This window comes from Rana temporaria, chromosome 1 (genome assembly GCF_905171775.1).
Source record: "Rana temporaria chromosome 1, aRanTem1.1, whole genome shotgun sequence".
Lineage (NCBI taxonomy): Eukaryota > Metazoa > Chordata > Amphibia > Anura > Ranidae > Rana > Rana temporaria.
In genome coordinates, this window is record NC_053489.1 from 500,464,527 (window position 1) to 500,480,676 (window position 16,150).

Sequence of the window (16,150 nt, forward strand, 5' to 3'; positions counted from 1 at the left end):
ATGTCTAAAGTGTATCGAGTATGGCTAAAACAGCAGCTGCTTGGGCACCACATGCTTGACCAGACATATGTCGACCTTCCATGCAGTCCGGTGGCAACAGTACTTAAAAGACCCACACCAAAGATCACCTCTCCTTACTCCTCATCAGCTGTGATCTCCAACCCCACTATACCTGTCAAAACCAGGTACCCGTTGCCCCCTCCACACTGAAAGGTGCCAAATGTGGCAGTCAGAGGGGAGGAAGCAAATAAGCAGAGATTCCCCTTTTGGGTGGAGCTCCACTTTAAAACTGTTACATCACCACCCGTTTAAAGGACTCTGAAAAGCGATCCGGACGTGTGTCTTAATCCTCCCCAACAATTAAGGAAGTTGCTAAATACCAAGAAGAAACTTGTGTCAATTGGAAATGTTTTCATGCTGAAGCTGGAATAGGGATACTGGTTAAAGGGGTTGTAAAGGTAAAAAACATTTTTTCACAAAATAGCTTTCTTTACCTTAGTGCAGTCCTCCGTCACTTACCTCGGACCTTGGAGAAAGCCTCTTGAGGGGGGGGGGGGGCGAGCAGGAGTGTCAGGATGCCCACCAACACACAGCTCCTTTCTCTATCTGCAAAGTAGAGAGTGTCCTGACTTGCCTGCTCGCTCCCTCCCCCCTCAAGAGGCTTTCTCCACACCAGGGAGAAAGCCTTGCATTACTGTGTGTAGTTACAGACAGAAGAACAGGAAGTGAGGATTTCTCAGAAGAAATAAGGACATTTAAAAGCAAAATCGAAGGATGAGGTAAGTGAAGGACTGCACTAAGGTAAAGGAAGCTATTTAGGGAAAAAAAATTACCTTTACAACCCCTTTAACCACTTAACTACCAGCACCCGCCGCATTACTGGGAACACGATGCGCATGCCCAAAAATGTGTCAAAAGTGTCCGACGTGCCCGCCATAATGTCGCAGTCCCAATAAAAATCGCAGATCGCCGCCATTACTAGTAAAAAAAAAATAATAAAAAAAAAAAAAAATCTGTCCCCTATTTTGTAGGCGCAAACCAATAACTTTTTTTTTTACCAAAAATATGTAGAAGAATACATATCGGCCTAAACTGACAAAAAAAATAGTTAAAAAAAAAAAAAATGAGATATTTATTATAGCAACAAGTTTCAAAATTGCCGCTCTTTTTTGGTTTATAGCACAAAAAATAAAAACCGCACAGACGATCAAATACCACCAAAAGGAAGCTCTATTTGTGCGGGAAAAAAAGGACGTCAATTTTGTTTGGGAGCCACGTCGCACGACCGCGCAATTGTCAGTTTAAGCGACGCAGTGCCGGAAACTAAAATTTTGCCTGGGCAGGAAGGGGGTATATGTGCCCAGTAAGCAAGTGGTTAAAGCCAAAAAGTGGTGTTTTACATTCTGTGGTTTCATTCTTATACCATAAAAGTAAAATTGTGTTTAGATTTTTAATGAGTGAATTGTGTCTTTGTGTTGCCAACAGCTGATGAGGCATTGCGGCCGGATGCCGATATTGCCGATGAAGGTGTGGGAAGGAAATTAGAGTGGAACACCAAAACAGGAATAAAGGTTGCTAGGAGATTCTATTGGACTTCATTACTCACATACTGGACTATTCACCCTCCACAGTAATGCAAGCCTCTTCCTGGAACACTAGATGACCTTATAATATAACTGCATTTATGAACCATCTGGGTTATTCTTTTTACATAAAGCTGTGAGCTTACATATACGCCGTACAGTTGAAGAATGAGGGGGAGTTTCATTTTCCAATAGCTGCTGCTCCTCACTTTCTGTGCTGAAATGTTTATAGCTTTGAAAACTTAAAGGGGTTGTAAAGGTAATCTTTTTTTCCTAAATAGCTTCCTTTACCTTAGTGCAGTCCTTCTTCACTTACCTCATCCTTCCATTTTGCTTTAAATGCCCTTATTTCTTCGGAGAAATCCTCACTTCCTGTTCTTCTGTCTGTAAACTCCACACCGTAATGCAAGGCTTTCTCCCTGGTGTGGAGAAAGCCTCTTAAGGGGCGAGGGGGCGAGCAGGAGTGTCAGGACACTTTTTACTTTGCAGATAGAGAAAGGAGCTGTGTGTTAGTGGGTGTCCTGACACTCCTGCTCACCCCCCCCCCCCCCCTCAAGAGGCTTTCTCCACACCAGGGAGAAAGCCTCGCATTACGGTGTGTAGTTACAGACAGAAGAACAGGAAGTGCGGATTTCTCAGAAGAAATAAGGACATTTAAAAGCAAAATGGAAGGATGAGGTAAGTGAAGGAGGACTGCACTAAAGTAAAGGTAGCTATTTAGGGGAAAAAATTGTTACCTTTACAACCCCTTTAAAGACAGGAAGAGCTTGGTATTTAGCAAGAACATGTGCTGAACTCTCTCTTTTGGCATTCACATGTAGTGTATTATGTACAGTCACCTGGCACAGAGCTTGGAAATGTGTGACTATTCAGCAATGGCCACACATTTGCTACTTCACACAAAACGAACGGCTCTCTGTTACTCAATGCACAGCTCTACTGGCTTACAAGGCATACAGCAATAGCTGTGTAAAGCACATTACCCCATAGCAAACACTTAAAATTCACTTCTTACCTGATCCAGGCAGAGCAAAGTAAGATCTGACCGCCACGACCTACTGTACTCTGTTCATGGTAGTTGGATATACACGGTTCTAACAAATATGTTTGATTTGGTTCATTTAAAGAACTGCAGCACAGCAAAAAAACAGTGGCTGTACATTGCAACCACCAAAAGATCTTTTTGTTGTAAAATAATCCTCATATACAGTACATGTCCTGTATGTCCATGTTGATGGAGGACCAGTAATGCACAACAAAGTTTAACCACTTCAGCCCTGGAAGATTTACCCCCCTCCCGACCAGGCCATTTTTTGTGATATGACACAGTGTTATTTTAACTAACAATTGCGTTGTCTTGCAACGCTGTACCCAAATACGATTTATGTCCTTTTTTCCCCGCAAAAATTGCTTTCTTTTGGTGGTAATTGATCACATTTGTGTTTTCAATTTCTTGCGCTATGAAAAAAAAAAAAATGACTGACAATTTTGAAAAACAAAAACAAAGCAAACATTTTTAATTTCTGCTATAAACCTATCCCAAAAAAAAAATAATAAAAAAAAAGTTAAAAATGTCTTCAAAAATTTAGGCCACTATGTATTTTGCTATATAATTTTGGTAAAAAAAAATCCCAATAAGCGCATATTGATTGGTTTGTGCAAAAGTTACAGCGTCTAAAAACGATGGGATATTTTTATTCATTTATTTATTTTTACTAGTAAAGATCACAAGTAATTACTAGCTGCCGGCGATCAGCCAATTATAGCGAACTGCAATACTGCGGTGGACAATCGGACACTAATGCCCCTTTCATATTGTGTGACCTGTCCTTGTGACTGCAAAGTCGCATGACAATTCATACCCCATGATTTCCAATGCGTACCGTTCATATCGGTCGACTTCAAAGTAGTCCCTGCACTACTTTGGTCCCACTTTGATGCAACTTCAGGTCCATATTCCTCAAGATTACAGAGACATTGCTTCAATTCACATCAAAGTCAACATGCAAAGTCACGCAGCAAAGTTGCATGACTTTCAGGTTGCAGAAGAGTGAAAGGGGCCTTACTGCCACTTTTTGGGGAGCAGTGACACTAATGCTAGTGCTAAAAAAAAAATATGCACTGTCACTGTACTAATGACACTGACTGGGGAGGGGGTTAACATCAGAGGTGATCAAAGGGTTAACTGTATGCCAGTTTTAGTAGAGTGTGGGAGGTGCTTGTACTAGGGGAAGACTTGGATCCTAGTCCCTGCTTTGCAGAGACAAAGGATCCATGCCTTCCCTTCTGTCAGAACAGTGATCCACCTTGTTTGCATAGGCAGACCGCCGTTCTGTGTCTCTACAGGATGATGGGTGGCTGCTTGCGAACATCGGGTCCGCGGCACCCGCTGATCGGCTCCCGCTCTGTACAATCAAAGTGGGAGCAAGCCGCAAAAAAGAACAAAAAACACAGAGGTGATCAAATGCCACCAATTTTGTTTGGGAGCCATGTCGCACGACCACGCAATTGTCAGTTAAAGTGACACATTGCCGAAACGCAAAAAGTGGCCTGGTCTTTGGCCAGCCAAATGGTCCAGGGCTTAAGTGGTTAAAGTGGTTAAGTGGTATATACAGTTAGGTTCATATACTGTATATTTGGACACACACACAATTGTCATACTTTTGCCTCTGTATGCCACCAGAATAAAATTAAATGGAACAATCCAAATAAATTTGAATTGCAGACTTTCAGCTTTAATTTAAGGGGCTGAACATAAATAGCAAATACACATTTTAGGAACTGCAACCATTTTTATACACAGCCCCACCCCTTTACAGGGACTCAAATGTAAGTGGACAAATGAATATACCGGTAATCAAATAAAATGTTAATTTTTAATATTTTGATATCCTTTACTGGCAATGACTGCCTGAGATCTGGAACCCATGGACATTACCAAAGATTGGGTTTCCTCTTTTCTGATGCTTTGCCAGGCTCTAACTGCAGCCGATTTCAGTTGTTTGTGGGTCTTTCTGGCTTTAGTTTTGCCTTCAGCAAGTGAAATGCATGCTCAATTGGGTTGAGACCAGGTGATTAAGAATATTCCACTTATTTTCCTTCAAAAGCTCCTGGGTTGCTTTTGCAGTGTGTTTTGGATCATTGTCCATCTGTACTGTGAAGTGCCGTCCAATAAACTTTGCTACATTTGGCTGACAGTATATATGTAAACACTGCAGAATTCATCCAGCTGCTTCTGTCACATCATCAATAAACACCAATGACCCAGTGCCACTGCATGCCCATGCCATCACACTACCTTTGCCATGTTTTACAGATGATGTTGTGTGCTTTGGATCATGAGATCCAAGTCTTCTCCACACATTTTTCTTCCTGTCAATTTGGTACAGAATTATCTTAGTTTCATCCTTCCAAAGAATGCTTTTCCAAAATTGGTCTGGCTTTTTTAGATGTTTTTTGGCAAAGTCTAATCTGGCTTTTCTATTCTTCAGGCTTATGAATGGTTTGCACCTTGTGGTGAACCCTCTGTATTTGCTCTTGTGAAGTCTTCTCTTGATTGTAGACTTTGACAATGATACACCCACCTTCTGGAGAGTGCCCTTCACTTGTCTGATGCTGTGAATGGGTTTTTCTTTACCACAGAGAAGATCCTGCGATCATGCACCATTGTATAGTGAGGTGAGAGGCGCTATATCAAAATAGTGGATGCGTGTCACAATGTGCGTTTGAGTAGTACACAGTGTAACTGTGTACCCAAATCTATGTGAAAAACCAAACAGATTATAGTCTAAACTCTATAAGTACAATAGTGCCAAATGCTGTAAAAAAAAAAAAAAAAAAAAAAAAAATTAAAAGAATGTCCAGCAAATAAATAGTTAAGTGCAAAATGGATCCAGTGTTGTATCAAGTCCAGGTGCAAAATGCAAATAATCCAATCCCAAATCGCAGGGAAAAGTGCAAATGCTAAAGTGCTTGTGAATCTTCAAAATAGCCAAAGTGCGAGAAAGAAGTGATCCGCCTTCACCTATAGGTCACCAGAATAATAATGGATGGCTCCTTACCACACGGTGTTGACCAGATTACTTAAAATATGGTCGATCAGGCTTGTTTTAAATGAGGATCAGCAGGGTCTCATTGGGTTCCAATATCAGCGATTGCAGCAAATGGTGTACCAAGAAAGGAGAAGAGATACCACCATAGTGTAAAACCATTTAATATACAAAAGTTAAAATTACAATGCCAAATGGCCTCTTACTGTTGCTGGTGCCCGTTCCCGGCACTGAGGCTGTAGGTGGTGGGGATAGTAAGACAAGATAAGAGATGGCCGCGTCCTGGTCCACTAGCGTGCGTTCCACCGCTAGTTGTCCGTCAACCAGTGAGACCGGAAGTGCGTGGCTATGCGTGTGCGCTCGGATACCGCCTCGACGTCACGTTTCAGTTAAACCGTCTTCAGGAAGCGTATCCAGCACACGCAACAGACATCTATTATATAGGTCTGTTTATCAGCCTGTGGGAGGGGCAATCGGATCATGTGACAGCCTCTGTCCCAGTTACCAAAGCTCACATATTAAACACATTATGGCTGAGCAAACTGTCTCCAATCATAAATCAATACATACATGTATCTGCTCGCTGCTTAAAATACCTGAAATGTATCTTTGAATTCTTATTTGGACGTGTTGAATTTGTTTAAAACTCTGGCATTTTTAATATGCTATGCAATGGGTCCATAGTGTTCTGTGCGCCATCTAGAGGGGTTATGTGGTATTGTGCAAAATAGCACCAGTATTCTAAATCCATCTAGATGCAGTGCGTTTTTAGTTCTCCCAGTTATATTATTATTTAATATGTGTGCCATTTGCGTAGCCTGTAAATTAGTTAAAATAGGTTATAAAATTTGGGAGATCCCCACTCCAAGGGGCTGGGCAGTTTGCACATCACCCATCGGCCAACCCATCTTGAATTGGGCTCACACAAAACAAAAGGGTAGAGGGAAAACACACATTCCTTGCACCACCTGAGCCTTGGAGTGTAGAATTTTGATTGTTTTACAACTAAAGTTACATACACACTCCTTGTACTACTCGAGTTGGATTGTATAATTTTTATTATTTTTTATTATTTTATAACCTATTTTAACTAATTTACAGGCTACGCAAATGGCACACATATTAAATAATAATATAACTGGGAGAACTAAAAACGCACTGCATCTAGATGGATTTAGAATACTGGTGCTATTTTGCACAATACCACATAACCCCTCTAGATGGCGCACAGAACACTATGGACCCATTGCATAGCATATTAAAAATGCCAGAGTTTTAAACAAATTCAACACGTCCAAATAAGAATTCAAAGATACATTTCAGGTATTTTAAGCAGCGAGCAGATACATGTATGTATTGATTTATGATTGGAGACAGTTTGCTCAGCCATAATGTGTTTAATATGTGAGCTTTGGTAACTGGGACAGAGGCTGTCACATGATCCGATTGCCCCTCCCACAGGCTGATAAACAGACCTATATAATAGATGTCTGTTGCGTGTGCTGGATACGCTTCCTAAAGACGGTTTAACTGAAACGTGACGTCGAGGTGGTATCCGAGCGCACACGCATAGCCACGCACTTCCGGTCTCACTGGTTGACGGACAACTAGCGGTGGAACGCACGCTAGTGGACCAGGACGCGGCCATCTCTTATCTTGTCTTACTATCCCCACCACCTACAGCCTCAGTGCCGGGAACGGGCACCAGCAACAGTAAGAGGCCATTTGGCATTGTAATTTTAACTTTTGTATATTAAATGGTTTTACACTATGGTGGTATCTCTTCTCCTTTCTTGGTACACCATTTGCTGCAATCGCTGATATTGGAACCCAATGAGACCCTGCTGATCCTCATTTAAAACAAGCCTGATCGACCATATTTTAAGTAATCTGGTCAACACCGTGTGGTAAGGAGCCATCCATTATTATTCTGGTGACCTATAGGTGAAGGCGGATCACTTCTTTCTCGCACTTTGGCTATTTTGAAGATTCACAAGCACTTTAGCATTTGCACTTTTCCCTGCGATTTGGGATTGGATTATTTGCATTTTGCACCTGGACTTGATACAACACTGGATCCATTTTGCACTTAACTATTTATTTGCTGGACATCCTTTTAATTTTTTTTTTTTTCACAGCATTTGGCACTATTGTACTTATAGAGTTTAGACTATAATCTGTTTGGTTTTTCACATACATTTGGGTACACAGTTACACTGTGTACTACTCAAACGCACATTGTGACACGCATCCACTATTTTGATATAGCGCCCCTCACCTCACTATACAATATATGCAAGTCAGTCACCTGATTTTATTTGGGAGCAGCTTCACTCAGTTAGTCACTTGATTTATCAAGTATATAATTTAGTGTAATTCATTTGGCGCGAGATTTCTTTTTCCTGATCATGCACCATTGTTGTCTTCTGTGGACGTCCAGGCCTTTCTATGTTGCTAAGCTCACCAGTGTGTTCTTTCCTCAGATTGTACCAAACTGTTGATTTGGCCACTCCTGATGTTGCTGCTATCTCTATAATGGATTTGTTTTGTTTTTGAAGCCTTACAATTGCCTGTTTAATTGCATGGACAGCCACCTTGAACGCCTTATGTAGGTTCACAGCAATAGATTCCAAATGCAAATACCACACTTATGCCTTGTACACACAAGCGGAATTTCCGACGGGAAAAGTCAGACGGAAGCTTTTCATCGGATATTCCGTCTGTGTGTGTGCCCCATCTGACTTTTTCCATTGGAAATTCCGACAGAATTAGATAGAGAACATGTTCTCAATTTTTCAGATAAAAAACATTTCAATCGAAATTTCCGTTCGTCTGGATGCAATTCCGACAGACTAAAAACCATGCATGCTCAGAATCAAGTCAACGCATGCTCGGAAGCATTGAACCTCATTTTTCTTGGCTCGTCGTAGTGTTGTATGTCACTGTGTTCTTGACGGTGTGACCGTGTGTATGCAAGACAGCTTGAGTGGAATTCTGTCGGAACGCCGTCGGAAAAACCATCAGAGTTTATTCCGATGGGAAAATCAGTCAGTGTGTACAGGGCATTAGAATCAACCTTTTACCTGCTTAATTGATGAAGAAATAAGTAGCCCACACCTAGCCATGAAGCTAGCTTTTGATTCAACTGTCCGATTACTTTTGGCCCCTTGAAAAAGTAGGGATGGCTATTCTAAAAGTGGTCGTAAACCCACTTTGTAAAAAAAAAAAAAAAAATAACACCTGCAAGACAAAGGCATAATGAGCTAGTATGCACAGCATACTAGCTCATTATGTAATACTCACCTGGGATTGAAGCCCCCGTTGCAGTGCCTGACACAGCACCGGCTGGTCGTCCCGGAGTTATGGTAATGGCATACTCACTGAAAGCAACGGCACAAACGTGCCATTGCTTCTGTGCCGATTACATTGGCACATGCAAATACAGGGAATAATTTCCTAAACCGTTCAGGTTTAGGAGATATCCAGGGTAGCTACAGGTAAGCCTTATTATAGACTTACCTGCAGCAAAAAGTGTGTTGTAAGGGTTTACAACCACTATAAGAGCTGTAATTCCTGAACCCTTCCTCCTATTTGGATGTACATACACTCAAATTAAACATGGACCGACCTGTAGATTTGAATACTGATTAAATTCTAATGTGCGGACTGCTTTCTCGAGGCCCTAAAATGCCTTTTTTGGAAAGTAGACAGTCGGAGGCATTTAGTTAGAGGCATGGCGAGTTTTTTGAAGTTGTAATTATTTGTTACAATTTTATTAAAAATTAAAAAATTGAATACATTTTTTTTCTCTATTTTTTTTTTACATACTGTCACCAGTACGGCATCATTATATGACTGATGTGGCAGTGATCAGGGACACCAACTGGCGACAGCATGTAAAAAAAATAATAATAATAATAATTATATATTATTTATATTTTTTAAAATTTTTAAACATTTGTTTAATTTTGTAACATATCTTACAATTGTTTTTTTTTAAATACTTTCATCAGAGTAGTTCAGTGACACTGTACTATTCTGGAGGGGTGATCAGGGATTTTTTTTTAACACTTTGTTTGCCGTAAGGCTCCATTCACACCTTGGCGACAAAACGCCCGACGCCCGACGCTCGTATCGCTGGAGGGGCGAATTTCCATTGCTGTCTATGAGATGGTTCACATCTCACGCCGAAACGCCGTACGCCTGCCGCCTGAAAACAAGTCCCGGACCCTTTTTTTCAGGCGGCATTGGCGTTCGGCCATAGACAGCAATGTTTAATTCTTCGTAAAAAAAAAAAGGAAACAAATTTGCGGCAAAATACACCGCGTACGCGGCGTTGCTTGTCGCCTAGGTGTGAATGCAGCCTTAGAATGAGGAGCATTGTAACAGCAAAGTTTTCAACTGTCATGAATCGATTTTCAGGTCCGGTGTGCCGTGATCGACGATTGATCTACATTTTGGATTTTTAGTAAAGGAATTGTCAGAAACCGTGCTTGTGTTTTTTTTTCTAATTGACACTTTTTTTGGTGAATGTGTAGGGGTACAATGTACCCCATACTCATTCAATTAGAGGGGGGGGATATGGGGACCTCTATGTTAAAAGGGGCTTCCAGATTCTTAATATAAGCCCTCCACCCACAGACCCCCACAGCCACAGTCCAGGGTAGTGAGGGGGGGGGGGGGGCTCTTGCTCGTCCCCTCCCTTTCCTGACCTGCCAGGCTTCATGCTTGGATTAAAGAGGTCTGGTATGCATTTGGGGCAACTCCAAGCCATTTTTTTTATGTTGGCGTGGAGTTCCCCTCCAAATCCATACCAGACCCGAAGCCCAGTCCGTTTTTTTCCACCGGCAATTTTGTTTTTACATTAAGCTGTCAGTGGGTAACCCCGCAGACAGCTGATGACTCATCAGTTGTTAAGGACACGGCGGTCGGCTTTCCAGCCCGCACCCTAGCAACCGGCTATATACAGTGTGTTTTAAGAAAAAAAATGCATGACAACTGCATGCAAAACGCATCAAAACCGCAGGTTTAAAAATGCAAAACACACGGCAAAACACACCTATAAACTGCATCAATCGCAAAGATGTGAACCTAGACTGAATTCTTTGGTAACCTTTAAGGGTTAAAGAACATTTACATGGAAACATCACCGATTTTATTGAAAAAAATATATTAGCATCCAACACTGTGCTATTGAATCAGATTTGAATAAATTACCACAAAGGCAAATCATTTTAATGCTGAGAGATTTTTTCCCGCATTTCCTTTAATGACCATAAAATTATTTTATTCAAGCCAATTTCCCAATTGGCACAGTGTCAGCAATAATTACATTTTAATTAAACAATACTGTAATAGTCTAACGTGTACAGTATTGAGAAAAAGGACCTTTTTGCCCTTACCTTTTAAATTCAGGTTAGTGTCTTATAAAGTTCAACACAATCATGAGACGTATGGTTAATTTTATGACATCACTAATGCACACTTAATTACTGTATCTTAGCAGTCATTAACCAACTATTCTTTTTCCTTTTAGTAGTCAGATTACTCCCCGCATCCAGTGGTGGTGCGTCCATAAGGGGTGCACGGGTGCCATGCATGAATCTATCTATGGTCGCCGCTGCCACCCCCTATTTAGGCGCTGGCCCCTTTTCGGGCACCAGGAGCCTGAATTACAGCGGTGGGTTATTTTCTGGAAGCACTTTATTAGAGCCATAGGCTCTAATAGGCATCCAAAAAGGTGAACAGCGGGCCCCATGATGGGCGCTCGCAGTTCACTCAGCGTTGTGTTAATAAAGCAAATGAATTTTCGCTTTCCTAACACTGAACCGCCTTTCAGCCAATCAGGCGTCCAATGATAGCAGAGGATGGGAAGAGAGGATAGAATACATCGAGAAGCGTGGAGGACACCGCCGTGATCCGCTGCCCCACCGAGACAGGTAAGTGCCGGGCGGGCAGGGGATGTAAACTGGCATTCGATGGGCACAGTAGTGGAAATTGATGGGCACATTAGTGGCAATTGATGGGCATAGTGGCAATTGATGGGCACAGTGGCGGCAATTGATGGGCACAGTAGCAATTGATGGGCACAGTAGCAGCATTTGATGGGTACAGTAGCTGCATTTAATGGCACAGTGGTGGCAATTTATGGGTACAGTGGCTGCATTTGATGAGCACAGAGGCTGCGTTTGAAGAGCACAATAGCTGCGTTTGATGGGCACAGTGGCTGCATTTCATGGGCACAGTGGCTGCGTTTCATGGGCACAGTGGCGGCGTTTCATGGGCACAGTGGCTGCATTTCATGGGCACAGTGGCTGCGTTTCATGGGCACAGTGGCTGCGTTTCATGGGCACAGTGGCTGCAATAGATGTTTTTTTCCGTTTAGTTTACACCCCTTCAAAAAATTTGAGCACCAGCTGCCACTGCCTGCATCCCTACTGACAGTGACTCAGTGTAATGTGGCCATATACGTATAGATTTTCTAATCGTTAGTGGGATCAAATCTCTGTTTTTGACCACAAATTAATAAAAGATTCAAAGGAGCAGGATTCCTGGAATGTACATATTTTGGTTTGCCTTTGGAAATTACATGCATTTTAAAATTTAATGTATAAAGCAAGTGAAATTTTCGAGTGACATTCGCCCAATGTAAATAAATAGAATATAGCCATATCTGGAATTCTTCTACTACCTTTAATTGCAACTGGGAAAAAATAAAATAAAAATATTTAGACCAGGATCTATCACCCTGAAAATCTTGTGTTTGTGTTCATGTACTCAGCTACATTATTGTAACTTGGCTCTGCACAGAAACTCATGATGACCTCCTTAGGAATGAATAGGGTTTCTGCTCGCATGCACACTACGAGGACATATTCAATGAGCGGGCAGGGCCACATATTGAAGATTGGTGGATCAATGAGGAAGGTATGCTGATGGGCTGCACTCAGGGGGGTTTAGAGGGAAATTGATAAAGTGAAAACTGTATCTAAGGTACAGTTGCCCCTAAAATGCCTCAGGAAGTGAGAAGAAATCTTGGCAAAATGGGGAAAATGCCTTTTGTCACAGGAGCAAGTGTTCCTATTAACTATTTGACCTCCAGAAGGCTTTACCCCCTTCATGGCCATTTTTTGACTGACAATTACGCGGCTATGCAACAGCGTACACAAACAATATTTGTATAATTTTTTTTCTCACACCAATAGAACTTTATTTTGCTGGTATTTGATCGCCACTGTTTTTTTTTTTATATATAAAAGACAACAAAAAAAAAGACAGAACATTTTGGGGGGGGGGGGGGGGGGAGGAATATTTTCTACTTTGTTATACAACAAATCCCCCCAAAAAAATCAAACAAGCAAATGAATTCATAATTTTAAGCCAAAGTGTATTCTGATACATGTATTTGGTAAAAATAAAAATCTAAATAAGTGCATATTAATTGGTTTGTGAATAAGTTATAATGTCTACACACTTTGGTGAATATATACTAGAATTTATGCAGCTATAATGGTGGTGATCAGTGACTAATAGTGTGACTGTGACATGGGGGGGGGGAGGGAAATCTGGCACTAACAGACACTATGTGGGAGGGATACTGTGATAATACTGTATACTAACACTGTACGAATTACACTGGCTGGGAAGGGGCGATCAAGGGGTTAACTGTGTTACCAACAATGTGTTATGTGTGCTGCTTTTACTTTCTGATCTGGCTGTTTTTTCTCCCTGCTTATCAGAGAAAACACACAGCCTGACCGCTGTTGCTATGCACACAAAGGCCCCTTTCACACGGGGAGGATCAGTAATGATCCGCCCCGTGCACCTCCGCTTGCTCAGCGGGGATCGTTTTGTTGATCCCCGCTGAGCCGGAGGATGACAGGGCGGTCCCCGCACACTGTGCAGGGACCACCCTGTCTTTTCTCCGCTCCCTCCTATGGGGGGGATCGGATGAACACGGACCGTATTTCCGTGTTCACCCGATCCGGTCCACCAGACGGATGGAAAAGTAGGTTTTTCCTCCGTCACACTTTGGCGGATCGGAGCGGGTCGGATGTCAGCGGGCATGTCACCGCTGACATCCGCGGCTCCATAGAGGAACACGGAGCGCCCGTTCAGGTTCGGCAAAAAAAACTGACAGGCGGACCTGTACGGGCGCTCCATGTGAAAGAGACCAAAGTTTTGTGTGTTTGTAAACATAAAACTCTGTGTGTGACTGGACACAGCAGATTTCAGTCAAAATCATTGGCTGAAAGCTGGTGCCAAATCTGTGCTGTGTCCAATCACATGGGGTGCGAACCCGGAAGACAGGCGGCCACATAAAGGTAGATTTGTCCAGCCTGCCTGTGTCGCCCATCTGCAGTAAATCTACTGTGAGCGGTTGGCAAGCAGTTAAAAGATTTCCCATGATTTCCTGTTCTGGTGACAATGCAACATATTAGATTATCCCTCACATTCTGTCTTAAAGACAATGATCAATGATCACCGGGACAATAGAGGGGCAAAACTCCTCAGCAGGGCCACAAATAACAATAAAAACCTAACAAATGGTCTAACTCTTTCCTAGTAAATATAAAAAAAAAAGTTTTGGCTTTAGATATACCTTACACAGCGTTATCTACACAGGGTGTTCCAAAATGGCATTGCCCACATATCACTAATTAGACACAAATCGCACTTAGTAACATTTTATAACTTAGCCCCAATCTTTAGGTAACAACTGTGAGGCAATTTGTAGGGGTAAAGATTTGTCTCAGGAAATCCACCATTTCAAACTGATTGTTCACCACAAAGACTAGTGTTTTTCTTTTTAATAAAACCGATCTTGTCCTGAAAATTGATAGATTGAACAGCTTCTGTAATTTTCCATTGAACTAACCATTTCCTTGAATGTCTACACTGCCACTATAACATAAATCATACAATACGTATGTGCATTTTTTATCAACCTGATTCAATAATGCCTGGTATGGTCATTTGTTAATGTGCAATTTCCTCTGGCAGAGAAAGAAGTTACAGTTTATGGATTGAAGAAAAATAGTAAAAAAACACTGCCTATGCTTATGGGGTAATATAATAAAATAATACTGTATGAGATAACCAAATAAAAGGCTGCTGGGTTGGAAATGTTTGCGGTATTCCATATTATTATTATTGCCAGTGAAGAAAATGCTGAACTGTAAGTCTAGACGCACTTGTATGCTTCATAAATGTTCATGCTGTGGTGTCAAAGGGTAATTTTTATACACAATAGGATTAATTAACTACAGGAAAAAACGACTGTGCACTTTGCAAGTGCAGTTGCTCCAGTGCTAAGTAAATAAGGTAAAGCTTCAATGTATAATGAATATCCAATCACATACAAGGTAAATAAAAAAAAAAACATCTTTGCATGCACCTGCTTGGATGATGCAAGTCAGCAGAGCTCCCCCTTATTTACTAAGCTTTGGAGAAACTGCACTTGCAAAAGGGCACAGCCTATTGCCTTTAGTAACTCAACCCCATTGAGTACTTTATTATTAAGTTTTGTCTTTCTTATTTAGCTGGAGTAATTGCTTCTTGGATACCTTTTGCTTCTCTCTCTCTGCCATGTGTAAGCGTGCATTAGTCATGTGTTCCTGGTACAGCTGCTGCAGGCGATCCATTTCTTGTGAAACCATCTGCCACAGCTCTAAGGCATGTTCCTTTTCCTAAAAAAAATAAAATAAATATAAAACCACAGTTTAAGTTTTCTTTCACTTTTAAGCAATACATCAGTTTTCAGCATCCTTCATAAAACACGAGTACATAAAGCATCTATAACCAAACCTCCTAGGAATTCTTCTGCTCGGCCCACTTTAAAATACTATGTTATTACCCATAAAAAGGGACAAACAAGAGAACATTGCAGTGATTTCCTAAATCATTACGCTGTAAGTTACCTGCTAAAATATTGCCTTCAGGCAGGGGGCACTGTTGCTCCAATTATTTTCACTAAAAGCTTTGTCAGAGGTTGAAGGACTGAGCAGTATTTTGCTGTACCTTGTGTACTCCAGATAGAATTTCTATTCTAACACCATATATGAAGAGCTAATTTAATAGGTCACAGATGTTTCGTGAGTTAGTGTACATCTGTGTAGTTTAAGAAAGCTGTGCCAGCAAAGCTAAAATAGCTCTTACCAAAGTAATAAAGAAGCTTTATTTCTTTGATTTTTTTTAAGCTTATCCTGGTTTGGCTTTGTGGGAAAAAGGAAAATACTCATAGGTACGATAGCATCAGGGCCGTGAATTCAATTAATGGTGGAAGGGATGGGGTGTTTGGAAATAATGCAAAAGGTTTCCAGCTTACTTGATTTGCAAGTTGCAGTTGATCCTGGAGGTTTTTAATCAATCCTTGTTCTGAAAATGTCTCGCTAGCCAGGGCAGCATCAGTCGGGAGAGATTCCAGCTGCTTCTCCAGGGACTCTTTTAATTGTTGGTGAAGCCTACGAGAAATAGAAGCAAATCTCTTGAGCTTCTTGCATAGTATAACCTCCTCCC

At 41.5% G+C, this 16,150-nt stretch overlaps 1 protein-coding gene across 2 annotated transcripts in view; it reads right to left on the reverse strand.

Annotated features, from left to right (window-relative positions):
- Window positions 1-16,150, reverse strand: part of SCLT1 (sodium channel and clathrin linker 1) — a 274,496-nt gene that overhangs the window by 160,683 nt on the left and 97,663 nt on the right. For both annotated transcript variants that reach the window (XM_040330836.1, XM_040330841.1), the window contains exons 7-8: window positions 15,960-16,095; window positions 15,199-15,321 (exon numbers count right to left, since the gene is read on the reverse strand). In XM_040330836.1, the coding sequence (XP_040186770.1) occupies window positions 15,199-15,321; window positions 15,960-16,095 (259 nt within the window). The remainder of the gene's footprint in view (window positions 1-15,198; window positions 15,322-15,959; window positions 16,096-16,150) is intronic.